Raw genomic sequence first — 19,552 nt, 5'->3', positions numbered from 1 at the left:
AGACATCCTCCCTTCTCCTCGTGTGGACCGGACCGCTATGCTCACGCCCTCTCCCGCCGCACAAATTCCGTGCCAAGAAACCAGAGATTTCGCCACTAGGTAGGGGCGAAGAGCGGTTTCGGAGGGCTCCGCTGGTCTCGAGATCAGTACAGAGAGGGGCGCGGGCGATGCAGCGTCAAAGGGCGATGTCGTGGAGGAGGGTGGGGAAGGCGGCGCAGGGTCTGGCCGCGCACGCCCTCCTCTTCTGCTTCACCCTCTTCGTCGCCCTCAAGATAGACGGCCGCATGTCCTACTCTTGGTGGTCAGTTCCTTTCTTCGCCTCTTGCCCTTCCTTCCGCTCCTTCCCTAATACTTTCGAGGTACAGATTGCATGTTTCGTTTCTTGGGGGTTTCGGGCGGGATCCTAAACCACAGTGTGCGATTCTTGGAAAGAAGACGCCGGGTCGCGCTTCTGATGGGTTCGGGTAGGTGGTGGATTTGACCAACTGGGGTCTTATGGACGGCGATGGGTGGGGAGGATTGAGCGGAGCTTTCAAGAAACGTTATTGGCTATATGCTAAGCTTTGTGCACCCTCGATTTAGAATTAGGAAAGCCGAGTCGGAGGTATGCGAGGTGGATCTCTGTGGCTAATTCTGTTTCCTCCCCTCCCCCCACCTTTTTTCTTGGTGCATCTCTTACGGAGCATATACGTATACATAGAGATTTCCCATGCCGATTATGGGCATGCATCAATGAATAATGACATAGATTTCCTAATAACGCAAATGAAGAATTCTTGTAGCCAATTAGAAACGTGGCTTTGCCATTGCTTAAAGCGACGGGGCATGTTCACTGTGTTATTTCTTAATCTTCTTGTTGGTCCTAATTTCCTTTTCTTAGTGCTGCTTCACTCATTTCTCCCTCCCCTCCTCATCCATAATACTTATCTTATTCTTGATCAATTAGAAGAAGAGCCTACAATTGTTATTTTCACATCATTGATCAACCTTGTCTGTCTATCTGCATCTTAAAGCCTCATAGTCGTTGTCATCTAATGGTGTTCTCTGATGTTAATGATTCTGTTTTTGTTATCACATTGGGAAACTTCCTGTCAGAGCACTGTCAGTTGATATGTGAGAATAGCAAATTTCCGGTTGTCTGTGCATAGGGGAGGATCCTACATTTCTTGGTGACTGAAATTAATGTTATAATCTCTCTCCACAATTACCCATGTGAGTTTTCCAGCAGAAGAAGACTGCATCAGTGCTAGTCAATGTTAGGATAGACTATAGAGTCCTTGTGAAAATTGTTATTACTAATTTTGATTGTCAGGTCATCTTTTCACGTTCGCGATTGATGAATTTGCCAGTCATATACATGATAGATTCGAATGATGTATGTTAATCAGTGACAATCTTTGTTCAATTAAGGAAACTTTCTTTGACTAATTAGGACTAAAACCGATTATACGAAATGTAGTTCTAGAAATACCAATAAAAATAATAATGATGTAATTAAGATGGAGGGACAAGAATTTCCTGTAAGTTTTTGGTTTTAGATATTTTAGATCTATTATTTAAGAAAGAGAGATCGATGAAAATATTGTTCATAAATAAAAAATGGGTAGGTTAAAATTGAGAGAGTTGTCGTAAGATTTGTGCGATTGACATGTTACCTTTGAATTAAAAGTAAATTATATTGTAGGGTCAAATATGCTTTATGGATTAGAGTATTCGACAACTAAAAAATATGCAAGAAGAGTTAGTTTAGCTTAGATAAGAATGCTGAGGTGGAGAGCTGCATGATTATTGGAAAAAATATATTGATTTTGGAATAGTTAGGTATTGCTCCAATGGAGGAGAGAATGAGAGAAAAATATGTAAGATAGTATGAACATATTCAAAGGTGTTAAATAGTTTGCTTAGATGATATGAGTCGATTAGGATTGGTAACGGGAGAGGCAAAGGGAGACCTAAAAAGATTCCATTAGAAATAATAACAAGAAAATTGAATGCTCATGCTCTTGATTCAACTAAAGATATTGTATTATATAGTGCTAACAGGTGGGCAAAGATCAACCACATGGTAGTTTGGACTAGTTGTTGTTATCTATAAGGATCAGTATGCCGGGGTAAAGCACGTGGCATCTTATGTAAGCCACTGATAAAATTATGCTTGTCGTGAATTGCACAATTATATGATACTGTTCTTAACAGTGTTGTCCATGCATTGCTTTTGGAACATATCCAACCTTTTTTATGTTATTCATATGGAGCATGATGCTGAGCTATAACACTTCCCTCACAATATATTTTTTCTTCATTTTCCATTTCTTTATGTCAGTCTCATTTCTTGTCTGATGAAGCAGGATAATTTTTGTCCCTCTTTGGCTATTTCATGCTGTTGTAGCACGAGGGAGGTTTTCCTTACCTGCTCCATCGTTGCCTCACGATCGCCATGTATGATTGAACTTATTGTTATATTTGTCTAGGTTGTGTTGTGGTTGTAATTTGTATACTATATTATGTGGGTGGCTGGTAATATGGGTCTTTTGTGATGGTGTGCTACTGTGCTGACAGTGGTTTCTTTTTCTACAGTGGGCACCTTGTCATGCTGTTGTTGCAACACCACTGCTAATTGCATTTGAACTTCTTCTTTGTATATATCTTTATAGCATAAATGGTAAGTTAATAAGGCACACATTAGTTAATTTGGTCTTCCTCTGTACTAAATTACAGTCTAGATGAAATTTATTGACATACACTGAACAAGCCATTAATGTGCAAATGCATATTTGATGCATCCATCATAGGCTTGGGAGTCTTGAATTTTCTCCTTTGGTACTTTACGTTATCTTTTCTATATGGATTTTCCTGCAGTAAGTGCCGAACGTGCTATTAACTTAAAGGTCGTTTTTCTTCCGCTTCTGATCTTGGAGATAATCATCCTTGTCGACAATTTCAGGTACTTTGTTTCTACTTGGCCATTAAAATATATTTGTATATATTATGGAGCTCAGTGGTTGGAAAAGATACCCAAATGGTTGCAACATGAACTGAGTTTTATTTTTTGGTTGCACTAGAGGTAACCTGATGTGGATTTATTTATGGCAAGTTACCTATATTTTAAGCTGTGTGGAGTCTTTATGAATATCAAAATTTTCTGCAAGCCACTGGAATCTTAATCTTTTACGAGTTCTTATGGTTTGAAGCAAGTCATTACTTTGGTTTGTTAGCACAAAACTCAGCATAGGTGTGGGAGTAGGTCAAAGCTAACCTTTATTATTATCATAGTTCACTATATTATCTGATATTAATATGCATTTCCTGGTCAGCATTGGTATCGGCTAAGTCCCATCCATTTCAATCAAATTCTCAGTTTTATTGCCTAAACGATGTCAACAGTAGCTGGAATTGTCTGAAGGTGATTGGATTTGGTCAAATTTGGCTGATCTGGAATAGTTTAAGCCAATTTGTCAACCTCAACATTAGGAAATGCTGCTCTTCATCAAGGGACATAACTTCCAAACAGGAGCTAAGAGATAACTAAGGCTAAACTAAGTTAATTTTATGGATGCATAAAAGTGATGCAAGTGTTTGTTTTTATAGCTGACTAAGAAGAACTATGGGAGAAAAGATTTTTTTTTAAAAATCCCATCACCTATGACATCTTATCTAAAGAGACATCTAGTACCTTCTAAGTACAGGTTTAAATAGTTAAACAAATTCCTTAACCTAGACTATATTCATAATAGGATTCTCGGGTATTAATTGAACTTAAAATAGGGTTATAAAGAAGTACTAAAAGTAAGTTTGTAAATTCATCTAAAATCACAAGAAATTTTTTTCTAAACAATATGAATATACTACTAGGAGCATGGTTCACCATACCGCAACATACCTCTCGTTATGGGCGGTACGTACCAATCCGATAAGGGACTGGTATGAGCGGTATATACCGGTTTGTCAGTATGTCCCATCGTACTCTGTGTCAGTATGTCGGTACGGTTTGATACGTATCATACCGATGGCTGTTTGGTACACCGGTATGGATCGGTAAGACGAACCATGACAAGGAGTGGTTGGGAATATATGGACTACCCTCTCTTAACTAGGAGTGAATTGAGATGGTGTTTTCTTCACTTCTATACATGGTAAGAGTACCCTAAAAGTATCTTTTAATTGATCAACTTGTTGTACACAAATTCAACGCATTTTGCTAGCAGAGGTTGAAGTGAGCTACCTGTAAGCTGGTGGGAGCTGCCTTAAGTTTGCTCAGGCCCATTATGGTTAGCCTAGCCTCGGTATTGGTTGATCATGCTGAAATTGACTCAGGTTGATGTGCCATGGGCTCGTGATGATGATGAGGGGTGTTAGAAGTGGTGAGTCTGACTAGCATTTTCCAATTTGGTAAGGAGACAATGCTAGATAACTTTACTTCACAAAGCATAAAAAGTAATATTCAAAGATGGTATTTAGGGGTACAAGGGAAAATTAAATCTTTCAACCCTAACCCAATGAAGAAGGCACCTAGAATTCTCAAAATATGAATCTCAGTGGTAACAGAACTTTGCCCAACCTATTCCACTATAATGGAACTCTAGGACACAAATATGACTATCTTGACTAACTAAATTAGCAGACAAAAACCAAATTGAAATAATGAAAGAATAGAATAGGCCATAGTGATACTACTAGAAGCTAGCAACGAGACTTCGGTAGCCCACTCCTTTTCGAACTTCCATTCCTGGTCTAACTAGGATACACTCTTTAAAAACTGGATAGGCCTCCTTTATATCCTTTGCTTAAGGTATTTCTATACCAAGCTGGACGTGGCTCATACCATGCTAGATTCAGCTCTTTTGTGCTAACTCCCTGGATTGATTAAATAAAATATTGTACCAAGCTGTACGAGCTGAAGCATGCTGAGCCCACTTTTTTTTTTTTAAACTTTTCTTCGGACTCTTCATTGCTTCAGTTTATCCTGATATCTTTTTCTTTGTTTTTGTTGACATTTTAATGTTATGTGTTTCACCGCAATTATCAACTTGAGCTAACAATGAGAAGAGTAAAACTAATGGTAGCCATATCTTAGGTTAGTTCACAAAGGATATTACACGTTTAGGGTATCTACCATGGGATTGTAAATTCATTGCAAAAAATAGCATTTCCATTCCATGCCTTCATGAAGATACTGTTGAATTCATGCAGTTGTGGGTTAGCCATTTGGCACAAACCATTTTCATTAGCTTACTCTACCCCACTATTCAATTATCTAAGACCGACCAGATTTTGAGATGGTTTCAATTATGTACCTTATCATGGTCATGGGTATATGTTCCTTCCTGCAAATGATATTCCTATTTCAGCTTGTCTAGAAATTTAATCCATCCAAATCCAATGAGTTCGTTGTGGGGTAACTTTTGTTATACTTGATACTTGCCAGGGGTGAGATTCGTAACTCAAGGAATCCATTTCTTATATATCAGGATGTATGGAAGTATGGAACTATGGAAGTAATGTCTTGTTCTTGTAGTTAAGTCTAAATTTCAAAATAAAAATGCAAATTACTGTCCCAGAGTGGAGGTATGCTTGATTGAGGCAAGTTTGTAAAAGGTCTAGAGACTAAATGCTCTTCTTAAAGCTGTAGTTCCACAAGCTCCAAAACATAAAAAGTTACATGATTAAGGGCATATGAAAACAATTAAATAAAGCAGCGACAGCGTTAGTTACCTCAAACGCTGCAAATTCCAATTACTAGGCACACATTTACTTGTTGTCTGAGGTTTCAATAAAACACTCGAGATAATGTTAAATATTAGTGATTTTATCCATTCCTTTTAGGCCTGACATTCTATCATTCTTTATTTCCAGAATGTGTAGAGCTTTAATGCCAGGAGATGAAGAAAGCATTAGTGACGATGCTATATGGGAAATGCTTCCAGTAAGTTCACACAAATTGGTGCTCAACATCAATCCATTTTGGGCAAATGCCATATGTGATCTCTTTTCCAATTCCTCTGTCTGTTGATGCTTATAATTCTGCGTCAATTGTGACTGTTTGATTATTAAATTTGTTATTTATCAGTTGGGACTTTATATGGCAACCTATATAGTATGCCAGCAGAACTTCTATTTATAAATTGTTTTTTTTATGTTTTGCTTGCTTTCAAACTCCTGGTGTGGGACTAGAGCTTTAATAGATTAAGAATACAATATCTCTCTGTGGGGGCATTACTTCATATTTCTTATTTTCGTTTCCTTGTGATATTCAATCACAGAGATGCTTTGCTTGTGAAATGTGAAGTTTACAGCAAAAATAATATGAATGTTCTTTAGATGATTGTGGAGCATGTCTGAACCTGCATGATAATACTAAATTAATTATCTGATAAAGGCTTATTACTTATTCCTTTCCATCTTTCTAGTGGCAGGCAGTTCAACTTCATACATGGAAACACTTCTTTCTCCTCTTCCCATACGTATATGCCCACCTCCCCTCTTTCTGTCCTCCTTGCTGTTCTCTTTTTTTTCTCTGTCTTACAATGAATCTGGCTATTCTATTTCCCTACTTTCTAACTGTCACATCCCCTATTTCTCCTTCTATCTCTGCTGGCATTATTATATAATTTTTCCTCATCATTGTTATTGTGATTTCAACAACCGCAGCAACTACTAATAATTGTCTTCATGGGAACCTTTCCAATGTTATTCCTTGTCAAATAAATCCCTCAACTTTCCCTTGTTGTTGATCTTTTCTCTGCATTATGCATATTACACACCCCAGTTGTTTCTTCTGTGCTGTAGTAAAAAAAAAAATGATGCATGCCATGTAGTATCTCTGTAGGATTGATGCATGTTTGCAACTTTCACACATTTTTAACAATATATTTTCCTTGCAAAAATTGGATTATGTATCTCATCCATTTGAATTCTTTTAGAAGTTTTGCAAGCAGAGAGAAGTTTCTGAAATGTTGAAGCTGACAAAGATTCAAAAGAAAACAGTTTACAATAGTTAGTACTCAGTAGTTAGATAAGTGTTCTAAAGCTAGATTTTACCATGTAATTTTAGTGACCTGAATCTAGGCTTTTCTAGTGTCACTACCATAAAGAATTAGCTTGTTTATGGTCTTCTTTACATTGTGACCCATTTTTTGATTCACTAAATATGAACTCAATTTCCTGAAAGCTTGAAGAAAACCTAGGAAGCCATTCTAGTGTGTTAAAATGTGACAGTCCTGTGAATTCTAGATCATTCGTTTTCTGTGGTTTAGACAAAATTGGTGTGCACTACTTTCGAGTTACATAATGTTAGGTCTCTCCCTGTGCTTTACACATATTGAGGGAATCTGGATATAGAGCAAAAGACAACATGTTTCTAATTGAACAAGCGATGAAAATGGACAAGCACAGTTAGTATTCGATGAGAATGGTAACTTGCACATTTCATAGTCCATGGTTCCCCATGCTAATTATATATATACAGTAAGATCTGCATTGCATGTTACAACACATTCTCTTCTTTTATTTACTTTCTGAAGTTACTTATACTAAAATTTTGGCTCTTTTCTAGCACTTCTGGGTTGCAATCTCGATGGTGTTTCTCATAGCTGCTACAGTATTCACCCTTCTTAAGCTATGCGGTATTAAGTCATCTTCGTCATGGTTCTTTGAAGCTCTATTTTGTGCAACTGATTTGAACTTTGCATTTGCTAAACAGCATGTCCTTTTTTTGTCATTCATATTGGCATTACAAACTTCTGCCTTAAAGCTTTGTGTATCCATTTTTCTCTTTGTTTTTTGTGCACATTCTACAAAAAAGATTAGACTAATTGTCCATTGTCAATTACCTTTCCCAATAAATTAGAAAAAATGTCAGCCTGGCTGGTTACCTGAAGAATAAGAAAAATGTCATCCTTAATGTTTATAAGATTTAAGCCATCTGTTACATCTCTATTGACTTTTAACATAGTAAATAAAATAGAATGAAGGAATTCAGGGACTTTCATTAACATTGGCTGCTGTGCTAGTGAACATTGACCACGTATATTATACATCGGTATTGTGGGTCATGGCCTTATCTCATCCTCGAGGTTTCTTTGGTACAGTTAACTGGAACTTGCTCAAGGATAGCCAACTGGAAGTTCTCTAATGCACTTTTCAATAGGGTTAATTATTGAATAGTCATCTCTCACTGTTTGTACCTAAATCTATAAGCTACATTACAAAAAATGATTAACCAGATATATATTGTGAAACAACAATGGCAAAATGGACACATTTTCTGGCAGTACTAGGTGAAATGTTACATGCGGAGTCTTGTCCAATTAGCAACAAAAATGTTTTTATGATTAGGGCCTGCCCTCTGAACTTTGACATATGGTTATGTTCTGTCCATTCTGTTGATTGTCTGTTTATATTAAGATATTTTATTCTATAAAAATACAAAGTTTTCCTTGAGAAACATGCATCTGATTCCCTCTTTCACTGTTTAAGAAATAGATCCATGTTTATTTTGTCACAGGTGGCATCTAGATGTTTGTAAGCTGGCATTGGACTTCTTGAATAATATTTTAATCCTATTAAAATGGTTCAAATATAAAAGATTTGTTGGATAGTTTTTGCACAAGAAAAATGGATCCAAGAAAATCTTGACCACATAATATGCTTCATCCTTGAAGTTTGGATACTTGTTTTAAAAAAGGAACAAAGCAAAGAAAAGGAAAACAAAACTCCAACAAGGAAGATTGTATTGATTATATGAGCTTAAAGAATGGAATACATCCTTACAAGATGACATAATGGTGAAAGTTTGGGTCTCTAAGATCATCAATGTATATTAAATATAAAAATAAGGTTGACAAATTTTGTGATCCACCAAAGTATAGAATGGGTTTGTACTACCATAACTTGAGTTTAAGCATTTTAAGTTGATAAAGTTGATAAATCTATTATCTCATCGAGTCAAATGTGAATAAATGATATCACAGTGGACTTAGCATTAGGCATGATGAGGGACCAAGTGGAAAACATTATAAATGGATGGACCAGAGACACAACACAACTTGGAGTCACCACCAAGTTAGACCTCACGTACATCATACTAGGGTCTGGTTTTGGATTATGGTTTGGGTTTTGATGAGGGAGTCAAGCCTAAGTGGTGGAGATTATGACACTCGAATTTATTCTGGATCATAGGTTTTAAGCCATCAAGTTAGTGGGCCAATCATCCTATTGGATTGGATCGTGATAAATGGTGTCAGAACAAATATAGCTAATTGTGATGAGCATACGTGTGATGTGACCTCATTATCATATTGGGATATAACATTATGGTATCTAAGTGGATCTCGTGTTGATCATGGTTAGTCCAAATAGAAAAAGACTATCAGTGAATAAGGCTAGTGGGACATCGTAGTCTCGTGTCATGTTAGGGTTTGATTTTGAACTACAATTTGACCTTTGACTAGGACATCAAACCTTTATTAGGAGAGATTATGATACAATTTATTCCTACTCTAGAAGTGGTAGAAGATTTTGTGTTGGTTTATATAGTTCGTCTGAGTCTATTACTGTTAAGTTGAGTTTTAAGTGTTTTGAACTAATGATTTGTGCTTATCAAGTTACAGGTTAATGATTTCATCAAGCCAAGTTGTGACGGTTTTATAATACAACACTCTTTTTCCTTTTTTGGGATGACTTGGACAAGTTATGTAGAGTTGATTGCTAAAATGGATGGCATAATTGTCAGTATGTTTCTCTAACATGGCATGTATATGCACCACCAAACAAGTGATCCATGTTTAAACACCACCCAGTTCTTCTCATCACTGTACAAGACCAGAATTAATTCTGGCAATATCCAGGACAAAATGTGGACTCATCTATTATGTGAGTTTGTTCTACTTGATTTCTTTGGAAGAGTATATCAGTGTCTGACTGTCATTAATCTCTCAGTATAGGTAGGTTAATGTAGTCTAAGTACCAGTAGACAATATATTTCATCTAGCAGTTAAATATGTGTAAGACAACTATGATACTTTGTAATGGTATTTTGCCTTAAATGAATGTTATCATTTTCTTTTTGGTATGCTGCAGGTGATGTTGATGCTTTTGGATGGTGGGAGCTGTTTATCAATTTTGGGTAGCACTCATTTTCCTGCACATTAGTTGCCTTTCCAAGTAGTCCATTTATCTCTTCTTATCCTATCTACCATTTGCAGAATTGCAGAATTTTTTGCTTTTCTTATTTGCACAAAGTGGTCTAATCAGATGATCCATAGACATCCTTATCATGGAGAAGCGTGTTCATCTTCTACCACAATTAGGTACCGTGACTGGAATAGTGGCCTTTTGCTCTCTTCTATGGAGGAACATGATCAGGACAGGTTATGCAGTCTGCAAGATGTAGGGGGCCATATAATGAAGGTTCCTCTTGTAGTTTTCCAGGTTTTGCTATGTATGCGCTTGGAGGTACGTTGGTAGAAATTTTGCTTTACATCAGAATTTTTTATATTTCTTCCAATTATAAATGTTTGCTTTTTTTCTCAACTTTTTTGCATACTTCCAAATATTAATGATATGCTTGTTCATTTAACTAGCCACTCTCCTTTGTGGGAGCATAATCAGGTGAACTAGTATGAAATATAGTGATGATTGTGTGTGTGTTAAAACCACTATTAATTGTGCAAATGAATGAGAACTTTGTGCATCTCATGCATATGTTGTGTTATATGGTGTATTTTGACAACCCAATTTGTATGTAGATTCTATGAACAAACTATGTTCCAGAAGATGTAAAATTTTGCTCGACTTTCACTCAAGATGTTTTAACCTTGTACAAAATGATGTGGGGATGTCGGTTATGCCATATTTACTAACAAGTGGAAATAATGCAAAATGTAGGGATTTTGTATATGGTAATTTCTTTAATTTTTGGTTGTGATATTAGAGCACTTTCAGCTTGCAACAAGCATCAGAGGCTAGTATATTGTCATTGTGGCATTGGGATCATGGGCATTAGTGACCGGTATGATATAATGCTGGAGGCACGTGGAGATTTGCCAGCTCATGGTGATCCCATGCCCAAAAATTTAGATGGGAACTGCCACCAGCATGTGCTTGTTTGGTGTGCTATACTCGGAATGGCTGAAAATGTAATCAGCAGTGGAACTTGAAACGCCTGTTTGGGGGGCCAGGCTAGAAGCATTACCATGTCCATAATGTAATATATTCTTCTGTATTATATATACAAATAAGTAGTGCTGGTACTGTTTTTAGCCTAATTACTAATTATTGTACTTTTTTATAGCAAGGTTCGCTATACTGTAATATATCGTTCGGTATGAGCGGTATGTACCGGTTCGATGGGGGACTGGTATGGGCAGTACATACCGATACATTGGTATGTCTCACCATACCATGTGTCGATATGTTGGTGCAGCTCGATACGTACTGTACCAATAGCCGATCGGTACATTGATACAGACCGGTAAGGCGAACTTTGCTTTATAAGACAAGTAACTAAAAGTATTTCTAATCATTTATTAATGAGCATTTAGTTCTATTATCAAATTTATCTTAGAATCTAACAGAAGAGTGAATGTGATTTAAATTGCCAAATAGCTAGTTGGTTCAACTAATTAGGAAACTTAAACCCAAAAGAAATCAAACTTTCAACTATTTATATCGATTTAGTGATTCAATTCTTCTGTAATAAAAAAACTATTTTTCTGTCAATTGAAGATTTAGGATTTGAAAACTATGAATCCAATATAATTCAAAATAAAGATGCTACAATTTTTTACTCTTTTTTGTTAATCTTTCATCTCGAAAAGATGTTAAATTTAGAACTTTGTTAAATGATGACATTGATTAGGGTAATAGTAAACTTTTTTACTCTTTTTTAGTTGATCTTTCATCTCTAAAGAATATTAAATTTAGAACTTTGTTAAATGATGACATTGATTAAGTTAATAGTTCCAAAAATCTTTGGAGGTGCTGTGGCCCCTGCTAGTATCCACTAAGATCGGCCCATGAGTGTAATCCATGACTTGAAGTATCTTTAGAACTGAAAGCATATATAACAAAAGCTGTATAATTTTTGGAATTTGTTGCTAGAACTAGAAAGGAAAATAACGGAATTAATTTACAAGGCCATCAATTTTCCTTTTGTTGTTTATGGAGCTGGATTAAGATCAACTACATTTTATGTGTGCAATCAAGAAAACTTGAATTTTTTTTAAATGTCTTTTTTGGTAACTGCTGGATCAAGATCACTTAACATTTTATGTTTACAATCAAGAAAACTTGATTTTTTTTAAATGTCAGTTTTTGTAACTTCAGATTGTGGTTTTGATATGGTCTCTTTATTTGTAGTTTTTCAATTCATGATTCTCTTTTGTCCGCTAGATCTGTCCCTTCTAAATATATGAATTAGTTCACAGAAAAATATGCATGTTTTTATGTGAAAACCCTTCTTCAAAGAAGAAAGAATTCAATATGGCCGTGAAACATTTAGTTCAGTTGTGCATTTTAGTGGTCTAAGCCTACACGTAGAAGAGAGACAATTTCTAATGCTTATAGATGATTAGTAACAATTAGTGTGTATATGTGCCATGAAACAAGTGGTAACTATTGGACATGCTTTCGTGGAATTATTGTTATACGACTATTATTGTAGAGATATTATTCAATTATATTAGTAAAAGCTTTAGATATCTTTGATCAATTATTCAACAAGATGGAGAGATTGATGAAGATATTATTCATAGAATAAAAATATGATGGTTAAAATGATAAGGGACGTCATATGTTATCATCGAATACCTTTGAGATTTAAAAAAAAATTATAAGATAATTGTGAGGCAAATAATGTTTTATGGATCTGAGTGTTGGGGGTAGTTAAGAAAAAATATATACAAAAAGTCTGTGTTGCCGAGGTGAGAATGTTGAGATAGATGTTTGGAGCCACTAAGAAAGATAGGAAAAGAAATATTTTTGTTCATGAACAATAAAATATCACTTCGATGAAAGATAAGATGAGAAAAAATCATTTAAGATGGTATGAGCATATGTTAAGGAGATATTCGGATGCGGTAGTCAGAATAGATGAAATAATTAATGTTAGTGGTACGATGAGAGGTAGAGGAAGACCTAAAAAAATTTCAATAGAAATTATAAATAAAGATTTATGTATTTTGAACTTAACTAAACATATGAATTTTTACAGTTCTGAATTTTTACTTTTTATTAATGTTATTCATGCACCTATCTAGACTCTTTAGTTCTTTATTATTTTTCATATTTATTTTTATTCAATATCATTATAACTTAATATGTTGATTTCATGGATCCACATAGTGCTCATGCTGAGATGTTAGTACTTGCTGATATTTCAGGGAACACCACCTGGTGCTCGGCATATTCCAAGTTTTGCTCTTTTCTTGCCATTATTTCTTTTGCAAGGTGCTGGTGTCTTATATGCTGTTTCAAGATTAGTGGAGAAGCTTGTTCTTTTACTACATAGTGGAACAATTGATAGTAGATATCTCCGGATTTCATCAAGAGTTCATGATTTCTTTGCTTTCCTACATCATGGTTCAAGGTACTGGTTTAGTTGTTCACCAAGTAATCATGATATTCTAATATCTAGATGATAGAATTGTAACAGCTTTTTTGGAGCATTGTCATACCTTATTCTAACTAATGCAGACTGCTGGGTTGGTGGTCAATCGATGAGGGAAACAAAGAAGACCAAGCTCGCTTGTTTCATGCTGAAACCACTGGGTAATTTCTCGCTTCAGTTTCATACTCATAAGTTGTTTTCTATCTTGTCTTTTGAGGAATTTGTTTTTATGCTTAATCTAAGTCAAACAGACTATAGGGTGGGGAACCTGCAATCCGCTGTTCTGATTGACTTTAGGTGCATGAACTATGACAAACTTTGTTGATCTAATCTACAACTCTTTCCACCCAGGCCATCCCCATTTTAGAAACATGAATAACAACCTGGCGTTAGTCTGCCATTGTCACCTATTGAGAAGCCCACCAGTGCTTTTATCACATAGGGAACTTTGATATCTCTTGGTAACTTAACATAGTTAGCTTTGTAGAAATAAGGTGAGGGCATCTTCTTCAATGCTAATTGCATTATGGATATAGATTAATAGAGTTTACTTGTTTTCTGCAATAGTGAATTTAGTTAGATTCTGAAGATCACACTATTAAGATTGTTTAATGCCAACAAAGAAAGCTTAGAAGAAAATTTGGCATGGTCATATCTTCTAGATCAAATTCCCAGTTTTGCAGTTATGCTAGAGTAGGGCTGGCAAACCTGCAAGTATTCTACAGGCGATGCTGTCAAGTTTAAACTATTGTCCTTGTATGAAAAATGGAAGGGTAATCTGCTCGTTTAACTAGATCTCTGAGACCGAATTGTGTTGTTCGTCACACACAATTTTAACATTTCTCCTTTTGCTTGAATCTTCATCTTCTTGCTGATCTCTTATTCATCATATGCATTTACAAATTAGATTTTAATTAATTCTCTCTTTCTGAATATAAGCAGGTAGTTTTCTGACAATTCATGTTGAAAAGCCTAATTACCTGTAGGCTCTGAAATTAGTTGTACCTGCGGACATGCTCAAAGAACTGTGAGGTAACTTTGGGTTTTCCCAAAATGAACAAAAAGCTATGGTCAACAAGTATAAAATTGATCCACAGATCATTTAGAATTAGAATTTTATATAGATTATAAAATGGATGATATTATCTACAGTGACAAGTCCACTTCATGATATTCATGCAAGTCATCCATTTTATAAGAAGATTTGAACATGCTGAGAATATGCAAAACAAGGCCAGGCCATGTCTTTTAGCTTCTTCGCCTCCTTGCACGATTGCATTAGCTTCCAAAAATAGAGAAGAAATGGCCTTGGTTCTCATGGCTCCTGCACAACAAACCATTACAGGATCAGTTCAAATCAAGCATCTAGTCCTCGAAAAGATCTTGGATCAAAATATTTATTGCAGTAATAACCATTCAGGGATCAAGTCTATTTGATCATGATGGATTTTTTTTAATATTAATTTTTATCAAAACCTTAATAAACTGTAGTACCCTGAAACCATATCCAGACCATCGTGGCAGATCTGGCTAGGATCGGAACATTTCCTCGAAACGCTTGGAGTGGAATTTAATATCATCTTTCTGCTAACTGAAGTGTTATCTGCAGGTACGACACTTTCTGTGGGTATCCACCTGAGGTTGTCAAGAAAATGGCAAAGAAGGATCTTGCAGAGGAGGTTTAGTAGATTCTATAGTTTCTATTTGCTTGGCCACTAAATTACCAAGGTTGAGTACCACAGATTCTATTTTGGCTTTATTTTTGTAACTTCGTGTATGTCAGGTTTGGAGACTGCAAGCAGCTTTGGGAGAACAAGCTGAAATAACAAAGTATAGCCAGCAAGAATACGAAAGGCTTCAAAATGTATTAATTCTAAACTTGGGTAGAAATGAACTTGTAAATCGGCTCGTGTTAAGTTGTGATAGAACTTATAACATGATGCGTAGTTTGCTTTTCTTTTTAGCATGATGCATGATTTATAGTGCAGCTATTCTGTTTTGAGTTTCTGGAAATTTTTGTATGGTATTTATGGATATGCTTGTATTTTCCAGGAGAAAGTGCTCTGTAGGATTTGCTTTGAGGCAGAAATATGCATGGTCCTCCTTCCATGTCGGCACCGAATTCTTTGCAAGTACATTCCGGCACCATCTTTTCTTTTCCTTTTTATATGTTATCAATAATTTGATGTGTTTTCTAGGAGTTTGTTTCTGCTTTTTGAGTGCTGAATTTATTTGCAGGCGCTGCTCGGAGAAGTGCAAGAAGTGCCCGATATGCCGTATTCCCATTGTGGAGCTGATGCCTGTATATGACGTTTGAGCTCCCACAGGTCATAAGTATATGAAATTGCGTGTTCATAGACTGATGTACATAATTGGAATGTTTTTAATTCCATGGGGGTGCTGAATTGACATACTCAAGTCTAATTAGGTTCGTTAACACAATCAGAGACTGCTTAACCCTTTTGGTTTCCTGATCAGTGTTTTTATGTAAGTCTAATCCTACATCAAAAGTGAAAAGTCAATTATCCCATCATATGTAGGTAGTGACAATTGGTATTTAGAATTAATTGTGACAGTTAGGAGGCTTGGAAGGACGAGATTAGAGGACAAATTACAACATATTAACATGCACCATATTAGCGTTTGATTTCAAGTTATGTTGGGGCCTTAACCAGAATGTCATGATTTATTCTTGCATTTAAAGTAAATAAAAATTAAAATAAAATTGTCATTTATTAGGTTAAATCATGATAGTTTATCAAAAGACACACAAAATGATTACCAGGAAGATAGTCATTTTTCAAGTCGACTACTTCAACTTGATTGTGATGATCGCACCATCATCATTAAGTTGGACGTGCCATCAAGACAACCACTTCAAAATGATCGCACCATCGTCCTCAAAAAGACCTCAAGTCGATCGTACCATCATGTCGGTTGCTTCTTTAAGACAATCTTAAGTTGGATGCATCTTTATGATTCCTTAGGCGGGCGCACTGTCAAGATGATTATTTTAGTTTCAGAAGTTGTTTCATCCCTTCAAGCTAGACTTGATCTTGATTTTAATTTCGAAATCGAACGTCTAAGATTGATCCTGGTTGCCAAAAACGAAGAATCATAATCGAATCATCAACTTTATTTTCAATTGGATTTGGAATAAACAATCATCGAGTCCAGTTTTGATTTTAGCTTGAATCATCAAGATGGTTGCAACTGAATTACCTAGCTTCGATTTTAATATATATATATATATATGTACTAAAAGCGCAACCTTTTAAGTAGCTTAAAGCCACGTTCAGACCAAGCTAATTCGTGCTTCCTCCCGACCACACGACCAAACAAGAGCAGAGACGGCAGCGGCATATAGAAAAATGAAAATAATTAATCAAATGAAATATAGATATCCTCACTGTAACTGCCCCTCCTGATTGCAATAAGAAAAGCTTTAGAAGCTAAATCCACAGTGGGCGAGCTCAAGTGTACAGAAGATTCTGCACTGAGCTTACCGGACCCCCTATCACCATGATGATAACGAGGGGAATAAAAAAAAATAAAGAGAAAAAAAGAAAAGAGTTTCGATTTATTACCAGTACCGATGTGTTTAGCACCAGTAGGCCCCTTCCGGTCCGTGATGTCACCCGCCCACACGCGGTGGTCTTCTTACCGCTGAACATTATGTCGGTCTAAATGCGTGGAAATAAGTTCAAAACAGATGATTACGTATCTCTCTCTTTATCATTTTAAGTGAACAAGGGTTTAAAAAGAACTATCAAAGACTCCATCTACCCTATAAAAGTTTATTTCCAACATAGAAATCAAAGATCAATCACCTTTTTATCGATTCTAACTCACTTCATCTCACATCCAAACTAACTTGAGCCAGAGATCGAATCAAAAAATTTATTCTCGATCTCAATTTTCCTTCATATAAGTCATGATCAAAATACTTGAATACACCCACAACGATTTTCATTAGACGTCTAATGTTATCTCAATGGTATTTCATCATTTCTACACATATATAGTTAAACCACATTAGTTAACTTGCACGTTCACGATTATTTTCAATAACATATTTTACTCACAAAGACACTAGGACAATACATACATAACTGAAGAAAGCATTACCGTGCTGAGAAATCTGGTCATTTAGAAACGCCTCCATCTCCTTAGGGATGATCCAACCACTTCAACTTATTCCCTGATTCAAAATACTCATAGTTCACAAGAGAAGGGATTGCCCGAATGCATACCATTAATCCATAAAGGAGGGGAACTTACTACCAACTCCAAGTTTTCATGTGCAACGTACCACCCTGCTCTGATCCCACCTTCTCACCAAAACGTAAGTCAGCGACTCTAGATGACTGCAAAAGAAAGAAGTAAACTCCGTGGCTAATTATTCCATCAAAGTTTTGTTGAACAACAGAACAATTAGTTTCTGTCCACAGAAGAGAAACAGCTGCATCAGAAAAACAAAAGTATAATTTATGCATGAAATGGGATGAGATGTCAGCTGTTCTATTCAGAGTGGTAATAATCGATCTCCTATCTACAAACATCAAACATAGGCTTAATTAACAAAAGTTTTGTTAATGCTTCCATTTTCGTTCGGGCAATACTTGAAAAGTATTTTGCGCAATGCCCATGGAAACACAACATTGCAGAACTACCAAACATCAAGCAAACGATCATCAAGACAGATACAGTCGGTATATCTTCGATCATTAGAGGAATTTCCCTCCCTATATCGTCTCTGTTTGGTTTTCAGAAATAGAGATCTTTCAGAACCCACTTCACACTGATAGAATTCCTTAATTTGTTTTGCCTAAATCTCATCTCTCATAATAGACCTGAATCCTCCATGGTGAAGAACTACTTGTACACATTCTCAAGTTATCTATCATAGGGCTCGGAACTATGATAGGTCATGTTATCAGCCAAAACAACATCTGGAATTTTAGTTCGATGTGCTATAGTACGTTCTGTTATTATCCTAACAAACATCACCTTCTACTGCGGGACTAATGCTTCCTCAATATTATGCACGAAATAATCTTTATTGTTGAGCTTCAAGAACCCCTAATCTCTAAAGCTAAAGAACTTATATAATTCGAATTATGCGCATGCAACAATGTAAAAGTGAAAGGATCATGATGTATAGCCGAGTTAAGAGCACAAACATGGTTCCTCTCGTCGGAGCTACCAAATGTTGTATCTCCATTTATGATCAAGCATGATGATCCTCAATCTCGACTGCATTCTGTCGCGTCTTCTTCTAGCCCCAATCTTTACTCTGTCGGCCAGGATTCAAGATTACTCCTGCCCTTTATAAGAAGCATCTCTCTATCTCGTTTTAGATGGAGAAACTACAAATCGCCTACTCGTTCTTAAATCTAAAGCGATCCCGTGGTCTGAAGCGAAATTAGGTCAAGAACAACGAATCTTGGAACTCACATCACCAATAATGTGTTAGGGTTCGGACCTGGTATAGGAAGAGAACGTTGATCTCGGACCAACATGTCCAAGATGGATCTTGGACATCGATCTTGGAACTCGTACTGACTCCCAGCACTGCGCCCACCAGTTCGTCCGCTGCATCCAAGAAAAGGTTAGACGGAGAAAGAAACCGGAGCAAGAACGCGCGAGGGTTCTTCAGACCCCGTAGATGACGAAGGCGTCGGGCGACCGGAGGAAGAACGTGAGGCGTCGCCGTGGAGAGATCTTCTAGCAGAGAGTTTCGAGGTCGATGGCGGTGGCGAGAGGACAGATGCGGAGAAAGGGGGATCGGCTCACACCATGACCTCCCGATCTCCCCGCACATCATGCCCATGCTAGCTAGCCCTATATATATAGACTCCATGGTGGGCGGGGTCGATGGAGTATAGCAAGGCCGTAATAGGATTCGGATCTTTCCATCCTACGGATCCGAATTTGCAATTGGCC

At 36.5% G+C, this 19,552-nt stretch overlaps 1 protein-coding gene and 1 long non-coding RNA gene across 5 annotated transcripts; one reads left to right on the top strand and one right to left on the bottom strand.

The window, feature by feature from the left end:
• Positions 1–31: 31 nt before the first annotated feature.
• LOC103968702 (uncharacterized) lies at positions 32–16,024 on the top strand. 2 transcript variants are annotated; one of them, XM_009382005.3, is made up of 14 exons: positions 32–301; positions 2,349–2,439; positions 2,578–2,662; positions 2,860–2,944; positions 5,854–5,923; positions 7,553–7,622; positions 10,078–10,123; positions 10,203–10,452; positions 13,380–13,585; positions 13,693–13,767; positions 15,216–15,285; positions 15,390–15,470; positions 15,659–15,738; positions 15,845–16,024. In XM_009382005.3, the coding sequence occupies exons 1-14, from the start codon at positions 168–170 to the stop codon at positions 15,921–15,923; spliced, it is 1,422 nt and encodes a 473-aa protein (XP_009380280.2). In that variant the 5' UTR covers positions 32–167; the 3' UTR covers positions 15,924–16,024. The 2 variants fall into 2 exon arrangements, with proteins under 2 accessions (XP_009380280.2, XP_065028144.1); XM_065172072.1 differs by lacking the exon at positions 2,349–2,439 and having other exon boundaries at positions 116–301.
• On the bottom strand, positions 14,858–19,420 carry LOC135651713 (uncharacterized). Of its 3 annotated transcripts, none has more exons than XR_010501912.1 (5): positions 19,268–19,420; positions 19,092–19,201; positions 17,888–17,973; positions 17,735–17,807; positions 14,858–14,930 (listed from the first exon to the last, which is right to left on the bottom strand). It is a non-coding gene; the product is annotated as an uncharacterized LOC135651713 (long non-coding RNA). The 3 variants fall into 3 exon arrangements; XR_010501913.1 differs by lacking the exon at positions 14,858–14,930 and adding an exon at positions 16,160–17,289; XR_010501911.1 differs by lacking the exon at positions 14,858–14,930 and having other exon boundaries at positions 17,551–17,807.
• Positions 19,421–19,552: the final 132 nt, after the last annotated feature.

Source organism: Musa acuminata, chromosome BXJ3-10 (genome assembly GCF_036884655.1).
Source record: "Musa acuminata AAA Group cultivar baxijiao chromosome BXJ3-10, Cavendish_Baxijiao_AAA, whole genome shotgun sequence".
Taxonomy (NCBI): Eukaryota; Viridiplantae; Streptophyta; class Magnoliopsida; order Zingiberales; family Musaceae; genus Musa; species Musa acuminata.
This window is presented reverse-complemented; position numbering and strand designations above follow the sequence as displayed.